Source organism: Schistocerca serialis, chromosome 10 (assembly GCF_023864345.2).
Source record: "Schistocerca serialis cubense isolate TAMUIC-IGC-003099 chromosome 10, iqSchSeri2.2, whole genome shotgun sequence".
NCBI classification, from domain to species: domain Eukaryota; kingdom Metazoa; phylum Arthropoda; class Insecta; order Orthoptera; family Acrididae; genus Schistocerca; species Schistocerca serialis.
In genome coordinates, this window is record NC_064647.1 from 175,989,374 (window position 1) to 176,009,373 (window position 20,000).

Below are 20,000 nucleotides of genomic sequence, written 5' to 3' on the forward strand. Positions count from 1 at the left end.
AGTTTTGATGTTTCATAGAAACTAAACAAGAATACCACACATAGTACTTACAGCTTGAAGCCCTCCCGTTGGGCAAGAGCACAATGAGCCGCTGTGAGAATTGTGTTAGGAGAGATGATTGAACCACTGCATGGGTAAATTTGGCCTCCTGTCTGCACATCTGCAAACATAATTAGCATTCTGTACAAATAATTCTCACAACAGAACAAAAAATAAATAAATAACCAAAATAAAATCATTTTATTAACAACATCTTCAACAAGGACATGTGAAACAGGGCTGAAAGACATAATAATGAAAAAAATGCATCCTGTGTTTCATTAACTGATAAGTAAGCAGTCCTCTTCTATTTTAAAGGTTTGACATTTTATTTTGAATTAGATTATAACTGTCATAATATTTTAGTGATTGTTAACTTGTAGACTGTGATGTTGTGAGTGAAAGATCTATGTACTTGTTAGGCGAAGTGGCTTTAGCAGTGAACCATTCAGCATCTGTTGTTTTACAAAGCGTGGCTTGTGGCCAGCATATCTGAAAGTAATCAACACATCTATAAAAACTTACTTTACATGTTCATTAATGGGAAACTCTGCAGTTCACAAAACACAAAAACATAGTGCCCTGTGGATACAACACCAATGAGTTAAAATTTTGTAGAGTGGCCAACAAACAAATTACAAAGCTCATTGCATCGATCAACATTAACTTCGTCACCATATCCATAGTAGTCAAATCACTGAGAGGAGCCAATCTATCATTTGCTGCTTTATTTGGTGAAATGTTCAAATTTTCTCTCCAATTTGTTTAGCAAAATATAAATTTCATGCCTTTAGCATTCCATTGCACAAACTGAAGTCACAAAATAACAAATACTTCATATTACAAATAAATGTATAATAGTTCAACTTGCTTTACATGTTCATTAATGGGAAACTCTGCAGCTCACAAAACACAAAAACATAGTGCCCTGTGGATACAACACCAATGAGTTAAAATTTTGTAGAGCGGCTAACAAACAAATTACAAAGCTCATTGCATCAATCAACATTAACTTTGTCACCATATCCACAGTAGTCAAATCACTGAGAGGAGCCAATCTATCATTTGCTGCTTTATTTGGTGAAATGTTCAAATTTTCTCTTCAATTTGTTTAGCAAAATATAAATTTCATGCCTTTAGCATTCCATTGCACAAACTGAAGTCACAAAATAACAAATACTTCATATTACAAATAAATGTATAATAGTTCAACTAAGATATAATGAAGACTCTTCAGGAGTTACTTCCCAAACAGGTGCAGGAATGTAATAAGCTTTACAATAATTACAATTTTCCTTTGAAATTCTGTTTAAGAGAAGCCTAAGTGATTTATCGGTGGCCAACTCCTTCTACTCCATTGATAAATTTCGCAGTAGAACAAACTGATTTGTGTGTGTGTGTGTGTGTGTGTGTGTGTGTGTGTGTGAGAGAGAGAGAGAGAGAGAGAGAGAGAGAGAGAGAGATCATAATAAATGAGTGCTGTAAAAAGATCCTTTCATATAGTGTTCATTAATATGGGACCTGTGGAAGGTACATTAGCCTATTTGTTTTAGTTGTAAATATTTGTCATGTATTGTTGTTTTTCTGGCATGTTCTACATCCTGGAGGACCTCCTCACTACGGATAAATCAGAATGAAAGTAAACCTAATCTAATCTAATGTAATAAGAAAGATAAGAGATAGCAAATATGAAATGGAACAAATGGTTTCAACCTTAAACCAGTTTCATCTGCTCGACTTACTTCGAAGATAAATTCTGAGATGTGACTTATCAGTTCTGATAAACAGATATGTCACATGTCTCAAGCCTTCATAACTATGAAAGATGCTCATGAAATTTCAAGGAAGTTTATTTTATTAGTAGTAGCTAAGTTTCAGAGGAATAGTTTGTGAGCTGTGCAGATGTGATGAAAAACATAGGCACATCACATCTACAAGGTGAGTTAGCATTGTCAGTTGCTGTGGGGCCGCTCGCTCCTTGACATCATGGCTCAGAGGTGTTTTGCAGCCACACAAAAAAGGCTTGTAACAACAACAATGTAAACAGTGTGATAAGGAGAAACCTAATCAACAGTCAGTTGAATATTGTCTGAGCTGAGATGATGTAAAGATAAGTCAGTCATAACAACATCTTTTGAGACTGTGAAAGTTATTGTGAATGGAAGTAATGAGTTATCATTTTAAGGAAAGTTAATACAGGAGTTCAGTGTGTAATTCTTATGAGTTATTTCCATAGTTTGGAAGGAAAACCATACCTCTCAGCACCACAGTCATACAAGGGGAGACAATGTTCATAAACAAATACTGGAACATGGTTATTTGGTCTGAAATAAATAGGCGACTGCAAGAAATTTTATTAGGACACTGGTTCCTAATCAGGGGGTTACTATCCCATGAGGGGCAAAACATAGTTTTCTGAGGGGTAAATGCAATATGGTTCACCTCTTTTTTGGCCATTAAACTAATTTTTTAAACACTGTCATTAGTGTTACATAAATTACCAATAATTACATTTTTTCCAAATACTATCATTAATCTGTGGCACAATGTAATGGGGCTTACAGCTTGTGAAACCAATATATAACCATCATCCTTCTAACATAGTCAACCCACTACACACAATGGAAACATCTTCTTTGAGTTGTGAGTTGTTCCTGCAATACGTCATAAATTGCTTAATTATTCATTTCACAGCAATAAACAAACTAATTCACAGCACATCACAACTATATGATGAACTTCTACACTGATGTAGGGCCTACACTGTATTCTTAATATTTATGGTTGTTATTGTAATCAGCAGTGATGAGACACAAGGCATAGGAAGCCTATAATCTTCTAATTTCTGCAAGGTCAGAACTGAAGCATCAGGCAATCAAGTGATTTACAAACAGTAATTGCAGTGCACACTTTTAACTTGGTTGATTTTAAATGGGGGTACAGGGTGTGACTAAAACAAGTACCACTACAGAGAGGACTGGCGCTGAGGGAGCGCATTTTGTAACAAGTCTCCACCCTCAATGTGGATAATTAGCTTTCTTTTCTGAGAAAGAGTTCTAGGTTACACTCGTGATGCACTGACAACAGCTTCATGATTCTATAAAAAAGTTATTACAAATAAGAAATATCAATTTTTTTAGTTCCTCATTAGCTTGTGGTCTAATAAAACACCTACAGAAACTAAATATTGTTTACTTTTCATCACTTTAATAAGAAAAGTGTTCAAAGAAAATTTATTTTCATTCCAGAGTTGGTTAGGCACTAATATTGATATTTGTGGAAGGGGAGGGGGAATAACTAATACCTATTTGCACACAATGGTAAATGTCTCAGAAAGGTTGGGAACCACTGTATCAGTACATGCCATCATCAAGATCAAGTGGGTGACAGATATAATTTCCACAAATCACACTTGCTTGACTGCATTTGACTTCAATGTACATACAACACAAATTATAAGGGGCACCTCTTGTCCAAGGCAATCACAACTGCCTTTAATTTACGACAAAATTTCCAAAAGAATAGATAAAATGCACCCAGAAAGTGAACTTTCAACAATTTGGAAGAAAACATTCTTCACAAGTCATCAGCAGCTACTAGTATGGCAGTAATTTAACTTTTCAAAAGGCAAGTACATAAAATTTTCTAGTGAGTTGGTATACTAGTGATACATTTCAATCCAGAAAGTATGGCAGTTCAATTTGCTGGTTCATGGTAGATGTATAGCCACTCTATGAAATTTAAATTAATTGATCAGAATGGATCACCTCAAACAAATACCTGGGTGTAACAATTTGTAAGAATATTAACTGGAATTGCCAAATTGCAGGCAGGCACAACAAAAGGACTCTCACAATTAAAGCTTTTGGCTTTAACAGTACACACACACACACACACACACACACACACACACACACACACACACACACACACACCACACACACACACAAACGCCTTGCCCACACAAGAGCAGTTGTGTGTGCAAATTACATTTACGTGAGTGTGAGTGTGTGTGTGTGTGTGTGTGTGTGTGTGATCTATTGTTGATGAAGGCCTTATCGGCCGAAAGCTTTAATTATGAGAACCTTTTTGTTGTGCCTATCTGCGACTCAGAATCTCTGCTATAGGGTAAGTAGCAACTTTCCTTTTCATAATATTGTTACATTCCATCCTGCATTTTCCATTGTTTGATTATTAAGTGGAACTATCATACAAGCTCAAAGGTAGGTAAGAAAGCTGCTAGGCTTCATTCCTTGATTGGATACTGGGCACACATAGTCCATCTACAAAACACTTGTGATAACCTAGTGCTTTGTTCAAGTGTATGGGACCCATACCAAATAGGTCTAACAGGGTATGCTGAACATATGGTAAGAAGGACACCACATATGGTGGCAGGTTTCTCTAACTCATGGGAGAGTGCCACATGAATGCTGAAAACTCTGACCTGGCAGATGCTCGAAGATAAGAGGTCAGCAATCCTGTGGAAGCCCACTTACAAAATTTGAAGAACCAATGTTGAGAGAGGAATCTAGGAATTTTCTGCTCCCTCCCACATATCACACTGAAGGAACAAAATTGTCAACTAATGCACATGCAGAGGCATTTCAGCACTCTTTCAGCCTGCACTCCATATGCAAATGTAAGAGGAAGAAATCCTTGTGCATGATACAATGGGAAGTGTCCTATGCCATGTACTTTGTAGTGGTGAAACTTAATTATGTATATACACACATCGCAAAAAGTTTTGCACCACACCAGTTCCAAGAGGTCCAGAACCTGTACAGAAAATTGGAATAGAGATCAACATAAACATCATTTCTGCCCTTGTTATTGCTCATGAAAACCACACATTGCATGTTGTACCACCATACAGTGAGACCTTCAGAGAGCATGTTCCAGATTGCTGTATACACCGGTACCTCTAATACCCAGTAGTATGTCGTCTTGCATTGATGCTTGCCTCTATTCATCGTGCCATATGATCCACAAGTTCATCAAGGCACTGTTGGTCCACATTTGTCCCACTCCTTAACAGCAATTAGGGGTAGATCCCTCGGAGAAGTTGGTGGGCCACATTGTCCTTAAACAGCCCTTCTCAATCTATTCCAGGCACACTCAATAGGGCTTATGTTTGGAGAACATGCTGGCCACTCTAGTGAAGCAATGTCATTATCCTGGAGGAAATCATTCACAAGATGTGCACGATGGGGACGCAAATTGTCGTGCATGAAGTGAATGCCTCACCAATATGCTGCTGATATGGTTGCACTATTGGTCAGACGATGGAATTCACTTATCGTACAACCATTATGGCACCTTCCCTGATCACCAGCAGCATATGTCAGATTTGGCATGTAGTTGGGCCCATCTGACCTGTGCTGCATGGTGTCGTGGTTGCAATGATGGATCCCGCCATGGACATTGGGAGTGAAGTTGCGTATCGTGCAGCCTATTGCACGCAGTTTGAGTAGAAACACGACATCCTGTGGCTGCACAAAAAGCATTGTTCAACATAGTGGCGTTGCTGTCAGCATTCCTCTGAGCCATAATCTGCAGGTAATGGTCATCCACTGCAATCGTAGTCCTCGGGGGGGGGCCTGAGTGAGGCATGTCATTGACAGTTTCTGTCTCTCTGTATCTCCTCCATGTCTGAAGAACATCACTTTGGTTCACTCCGAGACACCTGGACTCTTCCCTAGTTAAGAGCCCTTCAAAGTAACAATGCGGATGTGATCAAACTCTGGTATTGACCGTCTAGGCATGGTTGAACTACAGACAACATGAGCCAACTACCTCCTTCCTGGTGGAATGACTGGAACTAATTGTCATCGGACCCCTCCCCCCCCCCCCCCTCCCCCCCACCTCCCCGTCTAACAGGCACTGCTCATGCATTGTTGTTTACATCATTGGGTGGGCTTAGTGACATCCCTGAAGAGTCAAAGCGACTGTGTCAACATCTATCTTCAGAAGTTCTGGGAACCGGAGTGATGCAAAACTTTTTTTGATGTGTGTAGATAGTCCATCCATTCACATGTATGTAGATAGTACCCTACAGGTTTTGAAGAGTGAGTTCACAAGTATAAAACATGTAACATAAATGACTGTATCTTTTGACTGGATTGACATAGAAGCTTAAATTGTATACACCACCAAGAGACCATAGACCTTAGTATGTGACATAAATTTAAACTTGATACTTCTATCCATTCAAGAGAAAAGGGTTTTATCAGATGGACAGACAGACAGTTGCATAACAAAGAACTAAATACATATATTTTGTGTGATATAATTACAAATTAACATTTTCTTTTATTTTTCCTTTTCTTGCACTGCAAAACCTTGCTTCTTTCCAAATTTCATGATTCTATATGAATAGGAAGTACCCTACAGGTTTGATGAGTGTGTTTTCAACCATCAAAATATGTGACATAAGTGGTCATATCCTTTAATGGTTGACTTAGAAGCTTTAATTTTGTACACTTCCATAGGGTCATAGACATCAGAATGTGACACAAATTTTAACTTGATACATCTACTGAATTCTGAGACAAAACTCTCTTATCAGATGAACAGACAGTGGGGTGACAAATGGAAAAAGAATTTTTTTTCTTGTGATGTAATTACAAATTATCAATTATCAGATTTATTTCCTTTACTTGTACTGTTAAAACCTGCTTCTTGCTATATTTCATGATTCTAGGTCAAAGGGAAGTACCCTATAGGTTTTGATTAATAAGTTAGCGAACATCAAAATATGTGACGTAAATGACTGTATCTTTTGATTTCATTGTCTTAGAAGCTTAAATTTTTTACACTGCCAAGAGACTATAGATCTTAGTATGTGATATAAATTTCAAATTCATAATTCTATCCATTCCTGAGAAAAATGGGTCTGAAATGTCAGACAGACAGATGGCCAACATGGTGATTCCATAAGGGTTCTGTTTTTACTAACTGAGGCAAAGAACCCCACCTACTTCCAAACTAAAAATTACTGTAAGAGCCACCAAACAGAAGGACGTTGATCAAGTTTAGTTTTAATTCAATAATGACATTAAAGACCACACCAGATGGCATTTACACATTACTGGAAGCCATTTTTGCAGTGCAAAATCTTTATGTTCTTTCTCTGGTAGCCTGTCTTCTTTGCTCTGTCCATCCCCTGTTCCATTTCTGTTTATCACAGAAGCCTGTAAAGGAGTTGATGATTGTCCTATCCACTCTGAGATACCTCCTTGTGTTAATCCATCCTATTGAAAGCCCTTTCTTTCTTCCAAGAACCATCTGTCAGAAACTTTTGTTCTGCTGTCAAGTACAGGGCTATTACAAATGATTGAAGTGATTTCATAAATTCACTGTAGCTCCATTCATTGACATATGATCATGACACACTACAGATACGTAGAAAAACTCATAAAGTTTTTTTCGGCTGAAGCTGCACTTCAGGTTTCTGCCGCCAGAGCGCTCGAGAGCGCAGTGAGACAAAATGGCGACAGGAGCTGAGAAAGCGTATGTCGTGATTGAAATGCACTCACATCAGTCAGTCATAACAGTGCAACGACACTTCAGGACGAAGTTCAACAAAGATCCACCAACTGCTAACTCCATTCAGTGATGGTATGCACAGTTTAAAGCTTCTGGATGCCTCTTTAAGGGGAAATCAACGGGTCAGCCCGTAGTGAGCGAAGAAATGGTTGAACGCGTGCGGGCAAGTTTCACGCGTAACCGCGGAAGTCGACGAATAAAGCAAGCAGGGAGCTAAATGTACCACAGCCGATGGTTTGGAAAATCTTAAGGAAAAGGCTAAAGCAGAAGCATTTCTTAAAGAGGAGATTGGAAAACCGATGGATCGGTCGTGGTGGAGATCATGATCAACAATTCATGTCATGGCCTCCACGCTCTCCCGACCTAACCCCATGCGATTTCTTTCTGTGGGGTTATGTGAAAGATTCAGTGTTTAAACCTCCTCTACCAAGAAACGTGCCAGAACTGCGAGCTCGCATCAACGATGCTTTCGAACTCATTGATGGGGACATGCTGCGTCGAGTGTGGGAGGAACTTGATTACCGGCTTGATGTCTGCTGAATCACTAAAGGGGCACATATCGAACATTTGTGGATGCCTAAAAAAACTTTTTGAGTTTTTGTATGTGTGTGCAAAGCATTGTGAAAATATCTCAAATAATAAAGTTATTGTAGAGCTGTGAAATCGCTTCAATCATTTGTAATTACCCTGTATATTATAAATCTGTTTCGTCAGCCTCTGCTCATCCATCATCCTTTTTCCATCCACCTAGCTCAAGTTACTAAAAAAAAAAAAAAGCTGTAAAACTGCACTTACTAACAAATCCGACCCTGGCGACCCACGGCTGAGACCCAAGTCCACCTGGTGAGCTTCTGACAATGGGCTGGCCACACTTGCCATTGAAGCCAGTCGGTTTGGTGACCACTGGTGAGTCCTGAGGAGGCCGTGTCGGTGATGGTGGCAGTCCCGTGTCCAGCCCTGCCGCTGGGCAGCAAACCAAAGGCTCTGTCCCTCGGTAGCCACACACCAGCTCTGACAGCCTGTGAGTCGGTAGCAGACCACAAACTGTATAGATGTCAGCTGATTGTTAGTGTTTATTTACATGTGCCTTGTAGCACATGGCAAGATTCTGTGGAATTGTGCAGACTGCGTAAATTCACCTGAGGTATGCTTTTGAGCCAGTAAAACACAGGCTCCTCTTAAAGAAACTGATGGCCTACAGTACCAACAATGCATCAATGGAACTTCTAGATGCATACCTGATGAATCATAAACAGTGTACGAGATTTGTATATCAAATTGATAATAAGGCTGTAGCTTTTGGATCCTCCAGTGAAGCAGTGATAGTACACACAGTCCCTCAGGGCTCAATTCTTCAACATAGTATCATTGTAAATAGGAGGTGGATGATATGTTACCAGTTGAAAATGAGGCACACTTTTGCACAGACTGACTGAAAGACACTATTGCACATAATATCAAGGTCAATAAGAATGTTATCACAACTAAACTCAGTCACAGGTAAAATCAAATACACATCATGAAGGTTTTTGTAACACTATAAACCATTGCTTTTAACATCTAAGATGCAGAAATTGTAATACTGTTTCATACATTTACTTACTTTCCAGGTGCAAGACAACTTCTGTCCATCAGATCACTAATCAACTGACACGATGACAGTGGAACACACTTTGGATGACTCTTTCCACTTCCTAGGTCCATCGGACAGGAGCCGCTGTTTGCTGAATGTGAAGGAGTGTAGTATGCAGCTGACACCCATCTTCTAGGATCTTCTTCTTCCACTATGACCAAGCCTGCTCCAAAACCACTATCATCAGCATGGTGTTTATATAAACACAAAGCACAAAGATATCAAAAAGATTATTATTTGCTAGGCTTTTCCTCATGGCTTTGCTTGCATACATGTATGTCACACATAATGTGCACATCTCTCACTAGTCCATCTCCTCCTGCCCCCTTTCTGCCCATCAGCTCCCTATCTGCCCTCTCCTCCCACCTCTCAGCCCATCTCCTCTACCTTCCCCTCTTTTTGTCCATCTCCTCAACCCCTTTTGTCTGTCCATCTCCTTCTCACCTATCTCTCTGTACAGACCCTCCTGACCCCTCTCTCTCTACCCATTCCCCTCCAGCTTTCTCTCTCTCCATCCATCCCCCCTTGCCCTCTCTCTCTATCCAACTCCTCCTCTATCCATGTTAACCATCCCACATGCATGCCCATCCGCATGTGTACACCCTGTAAAAGAGGTTGATAAAGCAGGCTGGTACTAATCCCACAACACACCTCTCATGCAGCACAGCCTGCATGCCAATGTATAGTCTGCCGTACAGAGCATGCCAATAGAGCAGGCTGACATCATTACAACAAAACACACATGTTGTGCTGGGCAGCCTATATTTTGGGGGTGAAAAAAATCATTTCTTGCCCCTCACATGTAGGCTGCCCCAAAGCAGATCAATAAGGCAGGTCAATACTATTCCCACACAATACACCTGTTGTGCAGGGCATCCTTTATCAGATGGGCTTAAAAAACACAGGTGTCTGTATCCCAATAAACATTAGGACTAGAATATTATAAACCACCCTATCTTGGTCCTCTTGGGGCAAGGAGTTTGTGTGTCAAATTTGACCCACTTCAGTTCAGGGACATGGGAGGAGTTCTTCCACATTCACACATATGCTCAGCTTTTTATAGATATAAGATTTGTCTTATTATAATCTGATGACCCATTCACATGAAACATACCATACCATGAAGTTACTAAATACTGGTGATACAGTGGTGCCAAGGTCAGAGACATGTAGTTCAATGAAAGTATTCCCTTTGTCACAATTTGACACAGTTGAGTTACAATGGATAATGAGCTGAAATGGAAACAATAGAGTAACACTGTCTCCAAGAAGTTAAGCTAGTGATGTATGTAATCAAACAACAGCCTCAGCTTGCATATAAAGACCTCTTGTGCACTGTCTGTCACAGCTTTTCTGAATCATAAATGTGATTTGGGTTTACAGCAAGGGAAAATTCCAGCACCACAGGAGACAAAATAATATTCACAAAACAAAAATCTGATTCTAATGAAAAAACTGTAAAAAGAACCTTGTTGAAAATGTATTAAGATTCTTAATATGCCACTAGATAAAAGAATAGAAGTACTAAGAAGGAGTGGAGGAAATGAAGTATAACTTCACAGATTCACAAGATATGTGACGATATTTCAATGATTGCAAAATCTAAACAAATTTACAAAGAACTTGGTAGTATGGTCCCACTTATTGGAATGACACTGCGCTCCCCCTGGCCTGGATGCATGCTCTGATTTGATTGGAGAGGGTGTCATAAGTCACTGTATACTCTGCTGAGACAGGCTTGCTCATAACTGTTGTAAATGGATCTTGATCTTCTGGATAGTGGCACTGGTAAGGCATTGAATTGGTCCCAAACACAGGAGTACATCATCATCACACTGACAGTTCTTAGAGACACATGCCATGTGTGGATGAGCATTATCCTGTTGAAAAATGGCACCACAGTCCTGTCACATGAGAGGTAACACATAACATGACATCACTGTGCTGTCACAGTTCCCCCAATCACTATAGTCTGATTCTCGAATGATGGCAGTTTTCACTAGTTGAGGCATGGATGGGATTTCATTGTTGTCTGTTCCAAGCAGCAGTTGTAATATGCACCTGAGGAAAATATGTAGCACAAAAATTGTGTGTCTTGCTTGCTTATGTAGAATTTGTCATTTACCACCACTACCAGCGATGACAACTCACAATCAATGGAATAAAAAATTCACTAAATAACTTGCTATGATTGTGTTTAATGTTGGGATTGGCTATGACATTCAAAGCAAGTGCTCAGCACACTACCAAACATTTCACTGGCTGTTGGAGAATGCCTGTGGTAGGTTGCATGCACAGAACGAGCCATTATTCATGACTACAAAATTTAAGCTGTACTTGAAGCCGTACCCAATGGCTTCCCACACTGTGATGCCAGGGTTAACATCATTGTGCCTCCTCTCCAAAACATTGGAAGAATGGGACCTCTTCCCAGGTTGGTGCCATACTCACCAATGATGATCATCCAATTGTTGAACACAATGCGACATCATCATTCATCAGCAGTCAGTGCTTCCCAGTCATGGCACCACTCCAAATGCAACAGTTTGTGTTGTGGTATTAATGGCAGCCCACATATGGGACAGTAATTACCTAGTCACTACTCTCTGACCAAAGATGTAGAATGACACAAAATGTTACAGAGAGTCCATTGTTCGTTCTTGGATGGCAGGCACACATGTGAAGGGGTTATAATGTGCTCGGTGCACAGTACTGTGATTCTGTCTTGTGGTAGTCAGATGTGGTCGACTGGTATCTTGACAATGAATGTGCCTGACCTTGTGTTCATGTTGTAATGGGACATCCTCCTCTAGCATTACTTTTCCTCAACAATAGTTGTCGATACCAGTATTATTTTGGACAGGTCAATATTATCTCAGTTGCCTTTCTGAAAATTTTCATACAATTTTATACACAGTATGTTAGATTCCAAGATAAAATTTATGAAAAGGAATTACTTTAAAAAATATGTTAGTTTTGTTGTTATAGTCAGTAAGTACTAGTTCTGAATGTACAGTTAAATTTTTTTTTTTTTTAACATTTGAAATTATGAATTATTTGCACACTTAAAATTTCTATTATTAGTTATGCAATCCTGTACTGTACAGGATTCATTTATGAAATAATAATCAAAATTAATAATGTAACAAAAATTAGTAGGAATTCATTTGTTAAGGAAAATAATAAACCATTTGGAATATTGTTATTTCCGCAGAGTGTGAGAGTCAAGTGATTGGACATATTTTTATATAATAGGTGTGAACAATGTAATGTCAGCATTGTTAATGTGAAAAATCAAAATACTGTATTATATACTAAAATGTGAGAAAATCAGTGTATTTATGTAAAAAAATTCTGTAGTAACAATCTTCCAATTTATTTAGTTCAGACCAACTGTGAGGACTTGATGTTAGATTTTCAGTTTCAAGAATCAGACCCCTAGACAAGCAGAACTGGAGTCATCTCCACAAGCCATGACAAACTTGAAAGTTTATTGTAATCTTCGCTCCTCTTAAATCTTCATAAAAAATTTTGCTTATTAATTACTTGGACTGGACATTGTTTAATGTGGACAATAGATGGAAGAAGGAAGGAGGGGTAGGTTACAGTGTGCAGTCCAACATCACGTTACTGTCACATTCGAATGCCCCACAAATCTGAATACCTACATGATTCAACCAGCTAGCCAAACAAAGATCCACAATGATGCCCTTATCAAACCCTGTCAAATGCTGATAACATCATAGCACGTAACTAAGTGGTACTCCACACCATTCACAGTGATTGCTCATCTGATGCCATTCACACCCTGTCCAGCCTAATGTAACTTGGTGGCCACTCTACTTGTCACAAGGAATTGAAGCTGTAATCACTTACATACCTGCTGATGATGTGTATGTGTATGAAGATTGACATCCTAATACATCTTCTGTGTGCTTCAATTTTTTGTCAGGTATTGTACTTGAAATTTTCAATCACTATACAGGGTGGTCCATTGATCATGACCGGGCCAAATTTCTCACGAAATAAGTGTCAAACAAAAAAACTGCAAAGAATGAAACATGTCTAGCTCGAATGGGGAAACCAGATGGCGCTATGGTTGGCCCACTAGATGGTGCTGCCATAGGTCAAACAGATACCAACTGTGTTTTTTTTAATAGGAACCCCCATTTTTTATTACATATTCGTGTAGTACATAAAGAAATATGAATGTTTTAGTTGGACCACTTTTTTTGCTTTGTGATAGATGGCACTGGAGTAGTCACAAACATATGACTCACAATTTTAGACAAAAAGTTGGTAACAGGTAGGTTTTTTAAATTAAAATACACAACGTAGGTACGTTTGAACATTTTATTTCGGTTGTTCCAGTATGATACATGTACCTTTGTGAACTTATCATTTCTGAGAATGCATTCTGTTACACCGCGATTACCTGTTAATATCACATTAATGCAATGAATGCTCAAAATTATGTCCGTCAACCTCATTGCATTTGGAAATACGTGTAACAATATTCCTCTCAACAGCAAGTAGTTCGCCTTCCATAATGTTCGTACATGCATTGACAATGCGCTGACACATGTTGTCAGGCATTGTCAGTGGATCACAATAGCAAACATCCTTCAACTTTCCCAACCGAAAGAAATCCGGAGACGTCATATCCGGTGAACGTGTGGGCCATGGTATGGTGCTTCGACAACCAATCCACCTGTCATGAAATATGCTATTCAATACCGCTTCAAATGCACGTGAGCTATGTGCCAGACATCCATCATGTTGGAAGTACATCACCATTATGTCATGCAGTGAAACATCTTGAAGTAACATCGGTAGAACATTACGTAGGAAATCAGCATACATTGCACCATTTAGATTGCCATCGATAAAATGGGGGCCAATTATCCTTCCTCCCATAATGCCGCACCATACATTAACCAACCAAGGTCACTGATGTTCCACTTGTCACAGCCATTGTGGATTTTCCATTGCCCAGTAGTGCATATTATGCTGGTTTACGTTACCGCTGTTGGTGAATGACGCTTCGTCACTAAGTAGAACACACGCAAAAAATCTGTCATCGTCCCATAATTTCTCTTGTGTCCAGTGGCAGAACTGTACACGACATTCAAAGTCATCACCATGCAATTCCTGGTGCATAGAAATATAGTATGGGTGCAATCAATGTTGATGTAGCATTCTCAACACCAACGTTTTTGAGATTCCCAATTCTCACGTAATTTGTCTGTTATTGATGTATTAGTCACGACAGCAGCTAAAACACCTACTTGAGTATCATCATATGTTGCAGGTCATGTTTGACATTTCACATGTAGCTGAACACTTCCTGTTTCCTTAAATAACGTAATTATCTGGCGAACGGTCCGGACACTTGGATGATGTCATCCAGGATACCAAGCAGCATACATAGCACATCCCCGTTAGGCATTTTGATCACAATAGCCATACATCAACATGATATCAACCTTTTCTGCAATTGGTAAACAATCCATTTTAACACGGATAATGTATCATGAAGCAAATACCGTCTGCACTGGCGGAATGTTATGTGATACCTCGTACTTATACGTTTGTGACTGTTACAGCGCCATCTATCACAAAATGAAAAAAAGTGGTCCAACTAAAACATTCATATTTATTTATGTACTGCACAAATATGTAATAAAAAATGGGGGTCCTATTTTTAAAAATGCAGTTGATATCCGTTTGACCTATGGCAGCGCCATCTAGCGGGCCAAACATAACGCCATCTGGTTTCTCCCTTCAAGCTAGATGAATTTTGTTCTTGTAGTTTTTTCATTTGATGCTTATTTCATGAGATATTTGGCCTGGTCACTATCAATGGACCACCCTGTATATATTTGAGACCATTGTGACTGTGTTACAAGATCCCACCATTCATACTCCTAGCACAAAAGACGAAAAGCAATTGAGAAGCTCTGGTACCAAATCAAAAGAAGCACTAGCACTGCTAACAAACCTACCTGCCAACTTTCATTTAGAAAAAGTATTATAATTGAAGAGCACACGTAAAAAATTGGGTAAGTCACATTTTGTACATTTCTCTTGAGGGGAGATCTACACTTTCAAGATTACAAAAAAATATATAAAACACTTCTATTAAGTGTAACCAATATAATTGTGATGTCAGATTTAATGGTTGTAGAGGATTTACATTAGAAAAAAACACTGAAATTATATGATAGAAAAGACTATACATGCAAAAGACATATATCTTTACCAGAAAAAATAACATTGTAAGTCAATCTCTTTTTGGTAAGGTTTGTCCCTTCTTCAAATTGTTTCACATTGGAAGTTTCTATTTGTTAATTTTGCGTTTTGGTTAATTATATGGTAGACTGGAATAGGAATTTACTGCACCTTGAACATCAAACTGTTTAAGTTCTTTTAAGTCTGCATATTTTTCATAAGGTCTTGGCAGGAGTTCTGAAAATATAACCCCAGAATTAGATATCTGCAAAAATCATGATTTACCTTTCAAACAGTTTCTTTTGTTAGGCCTCTACAATTGATACTCAGGCTCAACATCTACTTGTAGACCAACAGAATGTTCCAAATGTACTGGTGCTCAGGCTCTATTGTAAATAAACCTGTATTTGAACAACTTACCTTCCTTCACAATCAAAGCTTCTCTGAGCAGTCATGCCTTGAAATAACATTTCAGTTTGAAATGTGCTTTTAAGAAGGTTTCTCAATCTCATATACTTTTTTATTGAACAGGAATGACTTTGTAATGCACTGGATTCACTCTTGCAGTTTCAGAAGCATTTTGGTGATCCTGCAATAACTTCCTTTTTTATGAAACCAAAAGTTTTGTCACCTTTGATATTAGAGCGTCCTCTTATTGGAAATGCTATTTTGACAATATTTAATCTCTTTGTGATATGAACAAGATGCTGATAGTATATGAACACTGTGTACTTCTTATTCTGTCCTGAGCACGAATCACAGAATATTACAAGAATCCTTACTTTTGAAACAAGGATTTCACTCAGATAATAGTGCAAATAAATAATAGCTTCATTTGCTTCTTTATTCTCTAAGATTTGAGTTTAAGTATGAAATATATCATTGTCATAAATTTTATGAATGTTGAAACAGTGAAGTGATAACTCTACACAAAACAGTCTAAATCTTTGGCATACAGGTATTTCATTCATGGTATCATTTGATTTGATTCTTGCAATGTAACATAAAGAGCAATCTCTGGCATTGGAATCATCATGTTAGGCCTGCTAAAAGCAATTAATATCACTGAAATAAAGCTGGTTAAATAGGAAGATTTGTCACTTAACAAATTGATAAGCTGTCCTCTTTCATGGGGTTGATCTATTTGAAGCACGCAAATAATGAGCATTTGTAGTCACTGCCTAGCTCATGAGACATTACTCATTCTATCATAACTTTTTCTCTTTTTAGATGATTGATTAATAGATGGCATCTCACTTTCATCCTGTGATGATCCACACATTTTAAAGATCCTAAGAGGACCTCACTTCTATCACATTTCAAACTAGACACTTCTACTATCAAAAGCAACACAGAGTAAGGAACTTAGCTGATCATGTTTGCAGCCACAACCCAACTGACGTAACAGGTGTATTGCAAGCAATTGAAGCAAACCTTGGATTTACCCCCTTCTTTCCTAAGAGAAGACTGACTTTTAGAACATTCTTTCTGTTACCACTAAAAATAAAACACTTTGTATCTCAGTGACTTGCTATATTATTTGAAAGTCGTTTTAACTGCCTTGTAGTATGACAGCTGGCCATCAGAATTTATCAGAAACTCATTTTCTAATTAAATGGACCTACCCCGTTTCTTTGCATGTGATCTTCAGTTGTAAACTGATTCATCCTACATTATAGCAAAGGACTGCAATTATGACCTCTGGAATATTCAAGTATCTGATTAATTAATTAATTTATTCATTTAAAAAAATCTATGAAGCTTCAAAAGTGAGAAGACTTTCCCTGAAAAACTGGAAAAGTTCTGGCAGAAAATGAATGTTGATATGGCAGATAACTGAATAACTGATTGCAGGACAAAAAAGCACCTACAGTCACTTATTAGTGGAAAGCCCATCATGAGCAGATGAGACACCTCTCAGATTCTACAAAGATTATGTGAAAGAACTTGCTCCCCTCCTAACAGGAGTGCATTGTATTTTGCTGGAGCAACTAAGGGTACCTAGCGATTGGAAAAAAAGCACAGGTGTTTCCTATTTTTGAGAAGGTTTGTAAGTCAGATGCACATAATCATAGGCCTTTATCGTCGATGCCGATCTGTCATAGTATTATGAAACATGTTTTATGCTAAAGAATTATGACTTTTTGGAGAATGAAAATCTCCTCTACAAAATCAACATAGATTCTGCAAACAGAGATCTTGCAGAACTCAGCTTGCTCTGTCCCTCCATGCGATCCCTAGTGCTGTAGAGAACAGCAATCAGGTTGATGTCAGTTCCTTGACTTCAGGAAGGCATTTGACACTGTCCCGTACTGCCATCTAGGGAAACAAAGACAAGCTTACTGAGTATTGGTCCAGATTTGTGACTGTATTCAGGATTTCTTTGCAGATGGAACTCAACACATTGCTATTAACAGAACAAAATTGACAGATGAAAAAGTGATTTCTGCAGAATGACCTACAAAAGATTGATGAATAGTGCAGTCTCTGGTAATTGACCCTGAATGTAAATAAACAGAATATATTGTGCACATACAGGGTGGTCCATTGATCATGACCGGGCCAAATATCTCATGAAATAAGGGTCAAACGAAAAAACTACAAAGAACAAAACTTCTCTAGCTTGAAGGGGAAACCAGATGGCGCTATGGATGGCACTGCCATAGGTCAAACGGATATCAACTGCATTTTTTAAAAATAGGAACCCCCATTTTTTATTACATATTCATGCAGTACGTAAAGAAATATGAATGTTTTAGTTGGATTGCTTTTTTCGCTTTGTGATAGATGGCGCTGTAATAGTCACAAGCATATGGCTCACAATTTTAGATGAACAGTTGGTAACAGGTAGGTTTTTTTAAATTAAAATACAGAATGTAGGTACGTTTGAACATTTTATTTCGGTTGTTCCATTGTGATACATGTACCTTTGTGAACTTATCATTTCTGAGAACACATGCTGTTACAGTGTGATTACCTGTAAATACCACATTAATGCAATAAATGCACAGAATGATGTCCGTCAACCTCAATGCATTTGGCAATACGCGTAACGACATTCCTCTCAACAACGAGTAGTTCGCCTTCCATAATGTTCGCACATGCATTGACAATGCGCTGATACATGTTGTCAGGTGTTGTCGGTGGATCACAATAGCAAATATCCTTCAACTTTCCCCACAGAAAGAAATCCGGGGACGTCAGATCTGGTGAACGTGCGGGCCACGGTATGGTGCTTCGACAACCAATCCACCTGTCATGAAATATGCTATTCAATACCACTTCAACCACATGTGAGCTATGTGCTGGACATCCATCATGCTGGAAGTACATCGCCATTCTGTCATGCAGTGACACATCTTGTAGTAATATCGGTAGAACATTATGTAGGAAATCAGCATACATTGCACCATTTAGGTTGCCATCGATAAAATGGGGGCCAATTATCCTTCCTCCCATAATGCCATACATTAACCTGCCAAGGTCACTGATGTTCCACTTGTCACAGCCATTGTAGATTTTCCATTGCCTAATAGTGCATATTATGCCAGTTTACATTATCGCTGTTGGTGAATGATGCTTCGTCGCTAAATAGAACACATGCAAAAAATCTGTCATCATCCTGTAATTTCTCTTGTGTCCAGTGGCAGAACTGTACATGACTTTCAAAGTCATCACCATCCAATTCCTGGTGCATAGAAATATGGTACAGGTGCATTCGATGCTGATGTAGCATTTTCAACACTGACGTTTTTGAGATTCCCAATTCTTGCACAATTTGTCTGTTATTGATGTGCGGATTAGTCACGACAGCAGCTAAAACACCTACTTGGGCATCATCATTTGTTGCAGGTCATGGTTGACGTTTCACATGTGGCTGAACACTTCCTGTTTCCTTAAATAATGTAACTATCTAGCAAACGGTCTGGACACTTGCATGATGTCATTCAGGATACCGAGCAGCATACATAGCACATCCCCGTTAGGCATTTTGATCACAATAGCCATACATCAACAAAATATTGACCTTTTATGCAATTGGTAAATGGTCCATTTTAACATGGGTAATGTGTCACAAAGTAAATACTGTCTGCATTGGCAGAATGTTACGTAATACCACGTACTTATACGTTTGTGACTATTACAGCGCCACCTATCATAAAGCGAAAAAAGTGGTCCATCTAAAACATTCATATTTCTTTACATACTACATGAATATGTAATAAAAACTGGGGTTCCTATTTAAAAAAACACAGTTGATATCCATTTGACCTATGGCAGTGCCATCTAAGAGTCCAACCATAGTGTCATCTGGTTTCCCCCTTCAAGCTAGACGAGTTTCGTTCTTTGTAGTTTTTTCGTTTGATGCTTATTTCGTGAGATATGTGGCACAGTCACTATCAATGGATCACCCTGTATATGAAATGAAATCCACCCTGTACAACTACACTACTGATGACAAAGTGCTGGAAATGGTATCTATCATAAAACACCTAGGAGTAACTATCCAGAGTGGCCTTAAGTGGAATGACCACATAAAACACATAGT

At 38.6% G+C, this 20,000-nt stretch overlaps 1 protein-coding gene across 1 annotated transcript in view; it reads right to left on the reverse strand.

Moving 5' to 3' along the window:
* The window catches only part of LOC126425033 (chymotrypsin-like protease CTRL-1), a 216,186-nt gene that overhangs the window by 76,752 nt on the left and 119,434 nt on the right, over positions 1-20,000 (reverse strand). The window contains exons 2-4 of the mRNA XM_050087941.1: positions 9,191-9,383; positions 8,383-8,606; positions 52-160 (exon numbers count right to left, since the gene is read on the reverse strand). Coding sequence (XP_049943898.1) covers positions 52-160; positions 8,383-8,606; positions 9,191-9,383 — 526 coding nt within the window. The remainder of the gene's footprint in view (positions 1-51; positions 161-8,382; positions 8,607-9,190; positions 9,384-20,000) is intronic.